This window comes from Pezoporus occidentalis, unplaced genomic scaffold (assembly GCF_034315485.1).
Source record: "Pezoporus occidentalis ecotype Australia unplaced genomic scaffold, CSIRO_AGI_Poc_V1 ctg29, whole genome shotgun sequence".
Taxonomy (NCBI): Eukaryota; Metazoa; Chordata; class Aves; order Psittaciformes; family Psittacidae; genus Pezoporus; species Pezoporus occidentalis.
Window position 1 is genome coordinate 1,155,189 of NW_026914829.1, and position 16,204 is coordinate 1,171,392.

At 36.6% G+C, this 16,204-nt stretch overlaps 1 protein-coding gene across 12 annotated transcripts in view; it reads left to right on the plus strand.

Moving 5' to 3' along the window:
• The window catches only part of KHDRBS2 (KH RNA binding domain containing, signal transduction associated 2), a 363,971-nt gene that overhangs the window by 285,150 nt on the left and 62,617 nt on the right, over nt 1–16,204 (plus strand). For 8 of the 12 annotated variants that reach the window (XR_009966189.1, XR_009966187.1, XR_009966191.1 and 5 more), the window contains exon 7: nt 11,576–11,658. Coding sequence is in view for 2 of the 12 variants with exons in the window: in XM_062626121.1 (XP_062482105.1) it covers nt 11,576–11,658 (83 nt within the window). In the remaining 10 variants the exon portion in view is untranslated. Of the gene's footprint in view, nt 1–11,575; nt 11,659–14,517; nt 14,999–15,638; nt 15,776–16,204 lie in introns of those variants that run through there. The other 4 variants (XR_009966194.1, XR_009966196.1, XR_009966195.1 and 1 more) reach the window with 3 other exon arrangements.

The following is a 16,204-nucleotide window of genomic DNA, read 5'->3' on the forward strand; positions in this document are numbered from 1 at the left end:
AGGTGTCGGCTTCTTGTGCCCCTCCTCCCTGGCAGAGCTTGAGAGACTGGAAAGTCCTTGATAGGAGTAAACATTACTGAGCAACAACTAAAAACATTGGTGTGTTGTCGACACTGTTCTCAAGCTAAAGTTGAAAATACAGTACTGCACCAGATAGTAAGAAGGAGAAAAATATCTGTTACAGCCAAACCCAGGACACAAGAACCTGTTCATTATAAAAGCTTGTATTTCTACAGTGCAAAGCAGTATCAGGTATTACTATTGCAGTGGACAGATAGAAATTTTGCTCTTGGTTTATAGGAGCTCATAAAAATCCTGAATGGCACCTTTTCTAAAACATTGGTGAGTGTAGCACAGAACAGTGAAGTTGATATGATAATTCTGGAGGTGGCTGGTCTCTTCTCCCAAATAACAAGTGATAGGACAAGAGGAAATGGCCTCAAGATGCATCAGGGGAGATGTAGGCTGGATATTACGGAAAATTTCTTCACTGAAAAGGTAGTCAGGCATTGGAACAGGATGGATATGGTAGAATCACCATCCTTGGAAGTGTTTAAAAATAATGTAGATGAGGCCCTTAGTGACATGGTTTAGTGGTAGACTGGGCAGTCCTGGATTAACAGTTGGACTTGGTGATTTTAAAGGTCTTTTCCAACCTAATTAATTCTTTGATTCTATGCTTTCTGTGATTCAGTGCATGTTAAAATATTCCTGTATCCAAAATCTTGTTAGATTGGTAAATACACTAAAATAGTTGAAAAAAAAATTGTGATGTATTAGTAAAAATTAAATTGTAAACTAAAGAGATGGACTAAAAGAAACACTGAGATTCTCCAGATCCATTTTCAGTTACACTGTTGAACACCATCAGTAGACAGCACAACTGGAGCACTCGTGGCCAAGGATGATCTGTGCAGCTTTTGGAATCCAGCCCTAGGCATGGTTGAGAAGATTGCTGAGCTTTGCTTTTGGTGTCTTGCTTGGGGCATTTAGAGTAGAAAAGGTATTGTTAGACATGAACTACTAGTTCTATATGATAAGTAAAGATCAGTACTGGACTGATTGGCAGTCCAACAATATTTTTAACATTTTTGTGTCGTTTTGTTTTGTTTTTTTGACAGGCTATGTCAGGAAAGGTCAGAATCACTGTTCTGAGATGAATAGTCTCTCAATGAACAGGACTGTTGATCTTTTTTACCTTTTCTCATGCTTTTTCTATCTTTTTATTTGTTTGCAAACATTAGAAGAATAAACTTAGAGACTCTACTTAGTGTTTTCGATATGTCAACTTTACCTGATTCTGTGTCTTTAATGCACTTAACTCATTTAATGTATCAAATATCTGGTCCATTTTCTGAATTATCAACTATGAATGATAGTTGACAGGTAAAGACTAAGCTAAACCAACATGATTACAGTTCATGGTAGAGTGTAGCATTCAATAAGGGAAACTGTTCTTACTATTCCTCCTTCCTTCACGTGTCTTGCCACAATCTGGGATCATGATGCATCCCTATTTGCAGTATGACAGTCAGGCTGCATCAGAGACTAGAAATGTGCCATACATAATAACAGGGTTTTCATTCTGTATTTAGTATGGATTTTGTTATTGTGATCCATGTTTGCATCACTTCAATTACCTTAAAAATCTGCAAATTCAATCTCGTGAACAGCATGAAAACTTGCTGAGTAAGCTGAGTGTCTTGCTATGAAAGCCATATTCTGAGTTTTGTATGGACTTCCTGTGATTTTCTCGGTTGATTTTTAATGGAATAATATTTCATCAGACTTTAAGTATTTAATTCAAGCAGGTCATCTATCAGCACCTGAGAGCCACTTAGGTTAGAAGGCTTTCACTTTAGGGGGCTTGTCATAGTATTTGACACTCTTGATCCAATCAAGATACGATCAATTTTGATACGATCAAAAAGAACAGGACATCTTTTCTGGTATATCTGTTTTCTGGAGCCAAGGAAAAGAAAGGGACCTGTATAAGGTTTCTATGCAGATTTGGGGCTTCTGGATTGTTGCTGTGCTATCTGCTGAGGAGTATATATCTGTGTTAGGATTGCGTTTAACTTTGAATCTTTATAATTATTTTTTAAATAAAATGGAATAATAGAACACAGACATCTGAGACTACTGGGTTGGGAGAATGCCTCTCACTGGTAGAGTGAGATATATTTAGTCATATGGGATAAAGTTAGCAGAGGTGTCTGACACAAAGATCTATTAGGCTGTCACACAGTCTCCCAAGAGAACTGATGAATGAATCCCTACTACTGCAGTGTTTAGAATTTGATTAGAGAAAGCACTAGAAAATGTGCTGAAAGGAGCAATCATATTTGACAGGAACTCCTAATAGATGATCTGTTCTTTTTGGTCCTTAATTTCTCTAATTGCATGCTTGAACTTGAGGGAATAACAATTTAAAGACTACTTACAAGTATCTCAATAAGTATTAACCACTTCTTACTGTTTTGCTCATTATTATATTCACAAATGAGAAGTCCAATCACATTCTGAATGTTTGCTTTTAATTATACCTGGCCTTTCTGCAGTAATTCCTGTACAAAATTGTGCTAGTTAAGTTGATTCTTCTTGTGTATCTCTTAAATCCAAGATGAAAATTTTGCATTACCTCTAAACCTTCCATTTTATAGCTCATGCTAAACTATATTTCCTCATTTGCCAATATCTGTTAAAAAATGAAATATTGCGGTTAGGATGATGCTGTGAGTATGCACTTTTTTTTTATTCCTGTATAGTGCATAGGACCAAGAGGAATTTCCAGGAACAAATTCGTGCAAACATGATTAGCAGAAACAGTGCAAACATTGCTGCATTCACTGTAAGCAGCACTTGTATAGTAAGTTTAATCATTGTCATAAGCAGAAAAACAGTTTCATCAGTGCTGCAACTGTTACCAACTGAAGTTTTAGTTTCCTCATAGTTCATAATTTAAAATCTACTTCTGCTTTTCATAGTAAGTTTAATTATTCCAGCTCTTCAAAATTTAAGTTTAAATTAAATAAAGTTTGATCAGTTCAAATACATAAATTGATGACACACGCTGTTCAGGTTGCAACTTGACAAATCAAAGGTGTCATGGTGAAATACTGTTTAGCTGTATGGCTTAAAATAATGACAAATAAGAATTGCCATTGCTATGTCTTCTAAATACTGTCTTACGGTCTTTTATAAGATAAGAAAAATAAATATAAGAGTTAAAATATTTATGCAATGAATAAAATAATGGGAAATGCATGAATTATACTGTCTGAATTTATTTTCAGAATTTTTTTCTATGAAATTAGATTCTAGGAAATATGTGATAAACTATCTTTGCAACAATCTAGGGCAGCTGGAATTTGATTCAGCAAGAGATGTAATTTTGAAAAAGGTGGAGGGTGTCTGGCAAAGATTAAGATATAAAGATTCCAACATTAATGCCTGAGCTCTCATATATGCTCAGGATAAATAAATATTTGCTGTGTTATTTTGAGCACTTTAAACTATTTTGTCTCTAATTCCACTGTGAAGGTTTTTTACTATCTTGTATTATTAATTAATGGAATTGTTAACTGTTAAATATATTTAAATAGAGGGTAAAAACAGATCAAAAACAATGGGATTGCACGGACAATTAACCTATGTATTTTCCTTTCTTGCAATAGAAAATGTAAGGCTATTTTTGTAGAGCTTTCTTCTTTAATGCTGCAGTAGAAGTGGACAGATCTCCTAGCTGTTAATCATGACACCAAGTCTTTTCCTGAAGGAATTCTGTAAATTCAAAGGCATGGGCAGTTCATAGAATTTGAGGATGCATTTGCAAGTGCGCATTATCTTGCATTTGGTCAAGTTGTATTTAATCTGCCTATTTCCAGCATTAATAATATATCAGAGTGAAGTTTGATTTAAAATTCAACGCAGGTCAGAGTCCTGTAAAGCACTTGTCAAAGCATTTCTGCTCTTTGCTGGTACCTCAGCATTTACTTGCACATTTACAAGCTCTGAGATGGATCCAGTAGTACAGTGTTCACGGGTTGGGAAAAAATAAGAGAACTCCTTCGAATTGTCAAGCATTCAAGACCTGGAAATTTCATTTCCTATGTTATAGTAAAGCTTATTTAAGGTTTAAATGGTTTGCTTTTAAGGCATTGTGTCTAGCAAGTCAAACTGTTGTGAAATGCTTTCAACCATCGATAACTTGCTAAATGCAGACAGAATTGTCAGTGCTTAGTAGATACTTGCACTGATTCCTGTGTCAATGATACAAGAAATCTTATTGCTCCATAGACAGATTTTATGTCTGCTCCATCTATTGGTTATACAGCTAGTGGAGCATCAGGATGCACAAGGATTTAACCATCTGCTTTGCTTGAAGTGTTGGAAGGAGAAAGATATGGTAGAGATTAAAACCAACAGTGGGTGTATTACAGCCCATCCTCCCTTGGCAGCCAGAGGCTGCTTTCAACTCTATTAATTTCAGTTCATGTGAAAAGTAAATCTTTCATTTCAATGTCATTTATGTGATACGAAAGTCTCATTTCTACTAGGTTTTCTTTTACATATTAATTCCATTCTAATTTTCTTTTTCAGTACACCAAAATGTATTTTAAGTGTTATTTATTCATTTTATATTTAGTTAGAAAATTAGGGGGAGGGGGTAAGGGGAGGAGTGGGAGAAACCTAAGCCTATATTTAGGAGAGTACTCAGCAATTTCTTGAAGTATCTGAGATTCTGTTTTCTGCCACTGCTTTGGCACTGCACAGCTACATGCTTCAGTGGCTCCAGCCCTATTTTTATTCTGCATACAATCAATTTTAGGACTTCTGGGTAGTAAACTTGTTTAGTTTGACTCATTCTTATTAGCCTAATTGTTCAAGGTTTGCTTTTAGTCTGTTGAAATATGACGACATGAATAGCTCATTTATGTTCCCTGCTTTGAATCTGCATAATTTCGGTGGCTGTGATTATACTGAAATTTCAATCATATTTCCATGACTATATAAAACTTGTTCACTTCTGTTTTACTATTCAGTTATAAAGGTGTTCCCATTGCTGGTATGTGAAGAATAAGACTGATTTCATTAAGATGTTGAATTTGTTAAGATTACTTCATTGCCTTTGGCAAGCACATCTACATGGGGTTGTCTCAGCACTGTAGACTCTAGTTTATATATTGCACTTATGAAGTCCATAACATAATGCTCTGATTTTTCAACTGATTAGTATTCCCATTTTAATTTCAATGTTATTTTTACTACTATTATTTATCACTTTGATGGATATAGTGCCGCTTTAGTTGTCTTTCAGTTCATCTTCAAAGTGCTTGGTAGATCTCACTAGTGCAGGGGATAAATATCATCTTCAACAAATTGATAATATCTAGTTTTTCTTTCTGACCCTGAAGGAATAGCTGAAGAACCCAAGGCCAGGTATAATAGCAGGCATACATACTAATGGAATAATTTAGTCAGGATTTCAGTTTCTAAGCATAAATTATGATTGTGGGAATCCTTGCTTAGCAACAAACTAACTTCCCAGGTACTTCAGTGAGATTCATCTACTCCAACTGCAGGTTTTCAACATTGCATAATCCAAATTTAAAGTAATTACGGGTTTTAGTCCTCTTTGTAGTTGGTAAAGGGAAATTGCTATTTGAGTAAATTGCATGGAATTAACATATTGAGATGTGTTCCTCTACACCCACTCAGAGCTGCCCCACCTTAGAATGACCTGAGGACTTAGCACCAAACTCAGGAGTGGCGGAAGGCAAGTTCTTCCCTTTGCAGCACTCTAGAGAGCTCAGCTCTCATGGATCACTGTGAACACACTGTGATGGCACTGTCTGCCACATTTTTTTAAAAGGAACCACTAGAGAAGGAAGTGACAGCAGTACAGGTCCAAGTATAATAACTATGATGATTTAATCATCTCTTCAGGAAAATCTTAATTAAGCTAAACAGGCAGTATGACTAGTCAAGTCATGCATCTGGGAAGAGAATGCTTCCAAGATGTTTTTCTCTATTTTCTCTCAAGTGTCCCATATACAGTAAAAGAAGTGTGACTAAAATTCCATAGTCATTAGCAATTCCTGAGTTACAGGTGTATGATCAGTCACATTTGACACTATCTGAGATGCCTGAAGAGAATGCCATCTGCTTGAGATGCTATTCTGACAATCCCACCCCTCCCCACACATCATTCACAGTGTTCTGATTGCATTCTGGGTCTCAGGTTGCTTCAAAATTAAAGCGTAGCAGCACTGACTTTTACAAGCTCAACTTTCTCTGAGCAATAAATTCCTTCAAACGATGAACTAGTGTACATACCTAAAGGTTAGTTATCTAAATTTAATACATCTGCCCCAGGTTCTGTTTGTTTATAGTACACTGGAAAGAAAGTTCTCATTTGGAGAGCAATTCAGCTTGTTCTCAAATAGGTGTCAAAAGTATGTGGGATGAATTACCCTCTAAAAATGTTTTATTTCTACCCTATGATTCTTATGGGAATTCCTTGCTAGGTTAGTGGTAGGTAACTGGCTTTTAGCCTTCTAAACTAAAGTGGTAAGAACGTGTGAGAAAATACAGATGTGGACAAGTCACAACAGAAAAGAGAGTGAAGGAAAAGGAAATAGTGGAGACTACAAAGACTCCTTTTACTGGGAAACAACTGGGTTTACTTAGAGTTGCAGATAGGGGTAGATTTTTATACCCTCACCTTCTCTGAGGTATAGTACTAATTTTTGTGTACAGCGGGGTGTAGCTATTGAGAAAGGTTACCCTGGTTCTCTGGCTGCAGACATTTTTCTTGTACTTTGCCAAATAGAGTTGTATAACTCAATTTACTATGACTTACTGTTATTTGTGATTTGCTTTTTTTTTTTTTTAATAAAAAAGTCTAGATATTTTGCAGTTAGCTACTTTAGAAGGATTTGGGCTATCTTATATATATAAAAATAGTTTTTACTTCCTTACAAAGTATTTTATCAAGTATTACCAAGGCATACATAAAATATTGTGACTTTTCATTAGAACTATTAGAATTATTTCATCCTAGGTTTCCCAGAGTGGAAGCCTACCATTTTTCAGAGCATGCTGTGAAAATTCTATTTTCCAAGGCTATTCAGAGAAGAGGTGATTTAAACTTGCTGCATTTGAGTGTGGGCTGTTATTGTGTGAAGTAGGAAATTCATGTTTAAAGAGATCGGTTTGCATTAGGTTATGATACCCTTGTTACTGATGATATTTATTTTGTTTGTGTATCTAATATTTGTTTCAGCATCTGAAACTCGGAGAGGATTTGAGTAAATCTAAAGAAATAAATCTTTCTCAATGATGCCTTGGGCATTGAATCAAATTGATACTTAACATTTTCTCAGGTAGTAGAATATAAGCTTTTTTTCCAATTATGTCCCTTTTATTCTTCTACATCCCTTTTTTCCCTGACTACAATTTCTTTTTATCAGTGATAGAATAGTGTGTATTTGCTCCTGAAGTGAGTGTTCAAAAATGCTAAGTTTATGTGCTATTCTGGGATTCTTCAGAGAGTTTTTCCTGTCTTCACATTGTAGGCAAAGACTCGTAAATCATAGAATCACAGAATGGTTTGGGTTGCAAAGGTCCATCAACTAGTTTCACCCCCCCTGCCATGGGCAGGGATGCCTCAAACTAGACCATGTCACCCAAGGCTCTGTCCAGCCTGGCCTTAAACACTGCCAGGGATGATGCATTTACCACTTCTTTGGGCAACCCATTCCAGTGCCTCACCACCCTAACAGTAAAGAACTTCTTCCTTATATCCAGTCTAAACTTCCCCTGTTTGAGTTTGAACCCATTACCCCTTGTCCTATCACTATAGTCCCTAATGAAGAGTCCCTCTCCAGCATCCTTGTAGGCGCCCTTCTGATAAGGCTGCTGTGATACTTAAATATGTTCATTTTCACTTTATTTTTTTTTTTAATTTAGCTATATTTTAATATTTTCCTTTTTCATTATTTATTCTTTTTTAATTCTAAACTATACCAAACCCCCTAAAAATCATCCAGATTTTTTAATAAACATTGTTAGCCTTTCTGTTCCTTTATCTTTGGTTAAGGATGTAGCACTGTAAGGCCAGAGCAAATCCTAGTCATTGAAAGACTCACTTTCCTTTCCCCTGACACAAAGTAAAGAGGTCTTTTTCATATGTTTCAGAAAGATATTTTAATTAGAAATACCTGAGATAAAAATACCTTGGCATAAAATCCTACCCTAGAAATGGCTATCAGTTTGACTATTTCTAGCAGTTCCTCTTGTTTCATATTCTTCAGTTCATTCCAGTAAGATTTTTTCTTCTGAGTGGTGGCAGCTACCATGTGTAAAAAGTCTCCTCACAGAGGAAAAGTCTTCCCAGGCAACCAACCCCAACCTCTTGGGTAGCCTTGAAAATTAAACCTCATCAGTAACTTCAAAGGTTCAGAGGAACCTGTTTCTCCTCAGGTCCTGCCTGTCTATGCTCTCATTGACCTCTTCAAAGAATTGTGAAGATTTAGGGAAGTGCTTTCCTCCCTTCCACTGAAACCAGGTGGCTTGACCCTATCAACTTTGTATACAATTCTAATAGTCTGATGAGAGTGGAGGTGGATTCTCCAGTGGCAGACATGGATCAGATCATGTCCAAAGTCACTTTACCTGAGATTTCTGCTTGAAAAGCACAGACCTCAATTAAAAGGAATTACAGTTTACAGGGTGGATGGTTTGTTAAACACATGTGAAGATTTCTGGTGAAATAAATGAAATTATAGAAATTACAGAAGAAGAAAGTCACATTCAAAAAACTGCAGTGTGGGTAATCAATCCTTTTTCCTTCAGTGAAGTGGTGATATAGCACTAGTAACTTAGATTGTCTAAGAGGACAGCTCTGTTCCTATCAGCATACGTATACAGAGTGTTTATCAGTTTAATATGGTTGGTTGGTTTGGCTTTAATAAGAGAACTAACAGACCTAGAGAGTGCATGAAGGAGTCTGACTCTATTGCGAATTAAAAGATTGCAATGCATTTGGAGAGGGCATCCTGGGTTATGGTCTCAGGATTTATAGAGAACTGCTCTTGGAAGCACTCTCCTCACCACACACAGAGTGTAGAATATGTGAATTTGAACATCCTCAAATTTGTAGCTTCTGGATCTTAACAGGATCTACATGAGACCTGAGTATTTCATCTCTCAAAATGTGCATGGAAGAAATACTTTCAAACATTAAAGTTGTAGGTTCTGGGGAGATGAAGGTTAAAGAGAAGTTTGAGGCACTTCAAGGATGTGAAAGCTGTTTTGGATCTCAATTCTAGATGCCTAAAGGCTTCTTTGGGACAAGGGTGTCAAAGAAAAAAAAAAAGCTAGTATGTACTTTGCAGAAATAGTTCACCTGTAGTATTAGAAGATAATTCTGATACAGGTGAACACAAATAAGAAAACATAATCCAGAAAGTATTTTTTCTTTATTATAGATACATTATGCATTTTTCTTTTGTTTTCCAACCATTCCACTTGAACCATTTGCACTGTATTGACCCGCTCTGAGCCTTCAGGGAGGCTGTTACAATCTGTAACATGAACCCACAGAAATGTCAGATATTAACAAGTGTTCTCTGCCCTGCTGTTGCTGAACATTAATCCACCTCAGGCATCAAGAAACTGAGAAAACTAATTCGTAATTGTTGCCCTTCCTGTTCTCTCATGTGGTGCGTAAGCATGCTGAAATGTCTTTCCTCTAGCTACTCAGCTTTATACAGGAATTTGCATCACCCTCATCTTCACAATAGCAGGATCTCACCCAGTAGCATACTGATCAATGTGACTAACATCTATCTTCTGTGGTTCATTGTTTCTCTTATCCTGTCCCCAGAAGCAAGATTGTGTATTTAGCTGAATGACGTTAAATATGTTGCTGTAGTCTGCAGGGATAGGTGTTTAACTGTACTTTTTGCTCTGAGTTTATATTAATGAAGGCAAGTCAAACTGATGAGCTTCCACCTAAAATGGAAGATGAGGTTTTTGAACACTTCAAATTCTGGGAAAGGCTGTTCCCCAAAACAGGACTCTCCCTCTTCCTCAAGAAAAGCTTTCCCTTACTGCAAACTGATGTGAATGCCTAAGAAGTAGTCACCATCCAAAGTCCTGTCCTTCTTTTAGGAAACGCAGCACCCCTCAAGGGTGAAAACCTCCCACCTGGAATCCACACTCACCCTCACTGCTGGGTGAGAGACCACAAGGAGAAGTATATTTAATGTGCTTGACCTGATCAGACATAACTGAATATATCCTCATTTTATGTTTTACTTAAAATAGGTGTACCAGTGAAGTTTAGTTCGATACCATTACAGAGTTTAATTACCAGAAATAATGAATTAACAAACTGATTCTGTACTTTGTGTGGTTATGATATTGTACCAGAGTAATTGTTATTGGGCTGCTGTTATTTTGGAGCTGCCTCATGCTGTCCCTTCTAGCCCAAGCTAGCTAAACTTTACATAGGTTGCAAGTAAAAAAAAAACAACAAATTGCCTTCTGGTGTAATTAATATTGAGTCAAAGATTTTTAAGCCCTCTATTTCCTTTGGCACTTCCTATAACAGGAAATTTTTATTGTGACTACAAAATGTTTGGTTTCTATTTAACTAAAAATACTGGCTCCCAAAATTTAGAGAGAAAAAACTGTTTCCATGCAGCATTTTTTTGCCTACTCTGTTCTATGAAAAGAGCATATCAAAAGTTATCCACTGGATTAAATATTTTTTTTTTATTTTCTGGTTCCTGTGCACTCCTTGGTTCAGAGGCAGCTACAACAGATCATAATTGCCCACTGCACCCTCAGTAGAAGATACAGGCATTAGATGAGCTGAACTACCTTCTGAAGTTACTTGTGTTTCTCTAGCTTAGGCAGACAGAGCATTTGTCTGAGCCCTTCAGTTAGGAGCCCTAAGTAAGATGGGAGAAATCTGCATTAAAGTCTTCATTAACTTGTCACAGAAAAGCATGCCTTTAAAGAGAGTGGGATGCTCAATGAAGGAAAAAGTGCTTACTGTAACATATTTATAAAAAATTATAATCCATTGCTTCCTTCACAAACATGCACAAATTTTTTTCTCACAGGTTGGGGGAGTGTTAAATACACTGGAGATTATGATCCTATCACAATAAAATTCTTAATAATGTTTTACAGTCAATATGTTTTTCCTGCCATTTTTGCATTTCATCTATAGGTATTTATCAAACCGTTTATATAAAAAATAAGAAATCATTGTTTTTATTATCATTCATCAGTATTCTACATAGATCCCACTGAAGCACTGTGGTTTGGACACCACAGTTTATCAATGAATAAGGCAAGTTATTAAGTGAATAATGAATTTTTTTTTACCCTTGCAATGTACATGTTGTTTTTCACAAATCACAAATCTCATCAGTAGGCTGCATGTTTTACATAATACGGGGCAAGCATAGTATGTATATGTTGACACAAATTACAAGTTGATAATATACTTTGATTTATCTCTCTTCTAAGCTGTGGCGTTCTGTTTTTCCCTTAGGGATATGATGATGGATATGGAGGTGAATATGACGAACCAAGCTATGAGGCATATGATAACAGTTATGCCACCCAAACACAAAGGTAAGTATTTGTACTTATACATGAATTTTTCAAAGTACATTTTCTTTCCTCAGCATTTCATGTAAATTTCCAGTTTTATTTTCCATACTAAATTCTATAAAATCTCAGTACTTTAAAAATCTGTCAAAAGTAATAATGGGAATCAGTTCATATGCACAATTATTCAGATGAAGCAAAAATACAAATAGCTATGCTTTTAAATTTGTACACATAAAGTGTATTTTTTCTAAAGCAGGTCATTACATCATTTCCTGATCTGATGTCGTTCTGAACTTCTTTGTGCAATTTTTTTGCTTTCGCTACTGTGAAGTTGTCAAGGCCATCTAATATTTATGGCTTTTACAATGTTTTGAGCAAAACCAGAAGGAAATAAAAAAAAACAAATAATTATGATGGTAAATACCTGCCAGCGGTTGTCATTCACCATCAAGGCAAACTATAGAAGGGAACTGCATGACTAAAGTTAAGGCCGAGAGTACCTGTTTTCAGCCAGTTACTTTCTCAGTAATTCTCAGGATTGATAAATTTGGAAATTTATGCCCTTATTCTGTGTGATAACAGAGAAAATTGCATTCATATCTCTTGTGATTTGTGTCACTAAAATGAGGCAACAAAAATGACTGGTTTTTATCTACTCGTACACCACACACTCATACATACATGGACCAATACAGTTGGTCCATGTTTATGAATATGGATTGATATCTTTTTCACAGTTAAACTGAAGGATAAAAGGGTGCTTCAGCCAATTATTCAGAAAATGCTCTTATGGGTTTCTAAGAGTACATGTAAGGTTGTGGAGGGGCAAATGAAATTTTAACAAGGCCCAGATTTTAAGTGAGTTAGTGTGATTCTCAAGGGCAAGGAAGCAATGTATAAATGGAGGGTTCTGCACTCCAAAGACCAGAAGACCTTAGCTAGTTTTTTGTTTAACCATCTTCTCTGTTGAATGCTGTACTGATGAAAATGCCTGTCAGAATTATAATCAGCTCCTGAACTGCTGTAGTGAGTGGTACTTGAGCTGCAAAAAAAAAAAAAATACTTCATAAGTATTTTTATAACCAGTGAAGTATATTTAAAAGTATTTGTCACACCTAAATGTGAACCCTATCAAGTGTACTCTGACAACACTTTTAAGTAATTATACATTACTAGCTGCACCCATCATGACATTGTGTAGGTAGGTATTCTTGTCAAATGTACTCCAACTTTTTGAAAAGAATTCATCTCATCTTTTGCTAAAGTCATGAATCGTCACAGGAGATATTGCCTCCGGTGTAAAAATAATAATTAGTTGGAAATCTCTTTCCTATGACATTGCTTTATATCATCTGAATTAACCTATAATTTCTTTGCAAGTTGATGTCCCAGGCAACTAAATGACAAATATATCAAGTTTGAGTGTACTGTAATCCAGCTAGAACTGGCAGTGATAATCTGACTCAAAAAACAAAACTTAGTCACATAATTTTGTGAATTAAACAGCTGTTAAGCTTAGTAATCAGATTTATTTTCTACTAACATCCACGATATCTAATCTGTTAAAATCCGCAACTAAAAGATTCCTTTTTGTAATATATGGCACAACACAGTCATCCATGTCGAGTGATGCTGAATGCTGCAAGTAGACTATTGATTTCAAAGAGGGAACTTTTGGAACAACACACATCTCATTTCAAAGATTTAAAGAACAAGTGGACCGTTAGATATGCAATTTGGATTTCCGTTCCTTATTGGCCATTTAGCTTCACAGAAGTGCCTCCCTACTTAGCCAGAATAATACAAAAAATGAAATTGCATGACCAAAATATTTGGTTTATCAAGAAGGTGCATACATCTAGATCATCTCAGATCTTGGTTATTATTATACTCCAGTCATATGAGTAAGACGTAGCATGTGCACACCCAACAAAGACAGTTAGTATTGCTTCAGAGTACTTACTCATCTTACCCAGTGTGTGATTTACACGAAAAAAAAAGTAATAAAAACTTGCAGTCTATGTCTGTGCTCAGTGAGAAAAATATCATTACTGCCCTCTGCAGGGATTGACTGAAATTCTAAAGCAGATGAGAAAAAATTGTTAGTGGCTCAATACAGAGCGCCAAGATTTCAGTTCACATGAAGAGCAGAGTTTCCACTAACTTTTCATGGCTTGTAAAGGAATAAATTTGGAAATCATTAGAGAGGTTAAACTACCGACTGGTTCACCATCCATGTTGAGCAAACCTTGCTTTCTTCATTGCTTCAAATAGAAAACTGTTGGGGTGAGGGCACAGACAGATGATGGATGGGATGGCATGGGATGGCATGGGTGGCCTGAATGCAAGCTGTATTCAAGGCACTTTGAAACAGAGCACACAGTAAGTTGTCCCTTGTTCTCCTACTCACCCAATGGATAGAGTGAAGATAGCGTTTGGGCAGCCTGCCATTAATACCTCTGTTTACCTATACCTTAGTCTTCCAGGCTTAATACCACATTTCCTCACTAGAGGCTTTCTGACCATATATATTCCTTCTCAGGGCCCTAAGTCCTTCATTGTCCAAGAAGTCTGGTTTAAACTTTCTTATTATTTAGTCTCTGCCAACAGTAGAGAAAGTAAGCATGCTATTGACATACCCCCCTGTGCTAAAACATAAGATTATGATTTAGTAGAAGTAGCACTAAAAATACCAAGCCCCAAGACCATCCAGATGCAAGTAGAGACAAATGCTGTACTTTCATGCACAATTATCTAAAGATTTGTGCTAAAAGTCAGGGACAGTGTTGCAGGCCCAGAAATACATTTTGTATAGGTCCTTCTCTAATAGACTCTACCACTGCCGTCCTTGCAAACAGACAGCTCTGTCTTTCATGACAGCAGTATGATTTTTAGGCTGAAAATAGGGGCAAGGAGTCATTTGCAGAAGAGACCATGACAGAGTCTTGAGATCAGACTGGAACCAAACCCACAATAAATCTGCATGGCTGAATGAACTCAGAGGCACCTCAAGAGCCCTTTAAAATGTGCACAATAAGCAACCTGAAGAAAGAGAACGTCAGGACCCTTGCTATGGTAAGTGCCACCTGTACCTTATTATGTTTGGGGAGACTTAGGAAGGAGAAAATTATGGGCTATGACAAATACAGTCTATATTGATGAGACCCGTCTTGCTTTAACTAACAGAAGTTGTATCCTTAAGCCACCTTTTTTCTTCCTCATCTTCTTATCCCAGAGCACAGGATAGAACCTGAAGACAAAGATTTAAATGGGTAACTGTCTATCCTTCCCAACTGTGTCTATAACCATTTTTCACAAGATTCCATGAAAAAAATGCAGGGTTAGCAACGACATTAAAAATTTTAGAAATTTGCTTATTTTAGAAATTTGCTAATTTTAGAAATTTGTTCATACTGATATCAAAATAAAGTTTTTAAACTAATTTGAATAAAAGCTTTGCCCAATGCCAAAGAGAACAAGGAAACACCATTTTAGTGGGTGAGGGAAGACATCAGATCTGACATACTTCCCATGGGCAATGTAGCATTTCTTGATGAAAACTCTTTTTCCTCTCCCTTCCTCTCCCTTCCATACAGTGCAATGATGACTTCCAGTGATAAGCACATCTGCCAGCCCAGACACACCAAGAGATACTTAGCAGTTGTAAAGTTTATATACTACTCCCTGGACACTTGGAAGTCAGGCAAAGAACACTCAAATCTGTTCTGCCAGCTGGATTTACCTCCTGAAACTCTAGTCTGACAGCTTTGTTTAAAAATACAGATCCTGGCTCTGCCACCTGGTGTGGTGGCAACCATTCTTCCTTTCCATTCCCACTCAGATATTCATTTCAAGAAATAGATATGTTTTTTATAGGGCAATAAGCAAGTTCATAAAACTCAAAAATGGTAGAAATATAGATTTCAAACTCACTCTAACACAGAAAATGTAGGAGAATCCTATTAGTTTTCCAAATATAATACACTTTTTGATTTTCTTAGCAGGAACTTCTAAGTCCATTGAACCACCACCACTGTCCAGGATTCATAAACACATGGAGAACACTAGATCACCAGAAGAAAAAGATGAAAAGTTTTGTAAGAGAATCTGCAAGATCTGCCTCTTTGGTTACTCAGAGGTTGGTAGGGGATTAGACTGTACTGCATGCAAACTGTGGACAAACTCCTCAGCCAAGACCAACAGAATAATTTTGTGGAAGTGATTCAGTTGCTAGTGAATCAGCTGAAAATCATGATGGCCAGCAGAGCCATCTTTAGCTCTGCTGTCACATCTGCAGTCATCTCCACTGACTTCTGTGTCTCTGCCAGCACCAGCAGTTTCATTTCAAAGGTACCGTGTCTCACATCCAAGAGATACTAAGGAAATCTGGGGTTGACTCCCCTGTCACAGGACAAACCAGGAAGAGTATGTTCTGTTTAATCCACACATGCATAACCTGTCCAACTATATGTAGTATAAACAATGGTGCCCAACAGAGAAAAGCAAAAGAAAGTCAATGATTTTCTGTTAAGGCTTAAAATTTGAGTTTGATATAATTTCCTTGTTC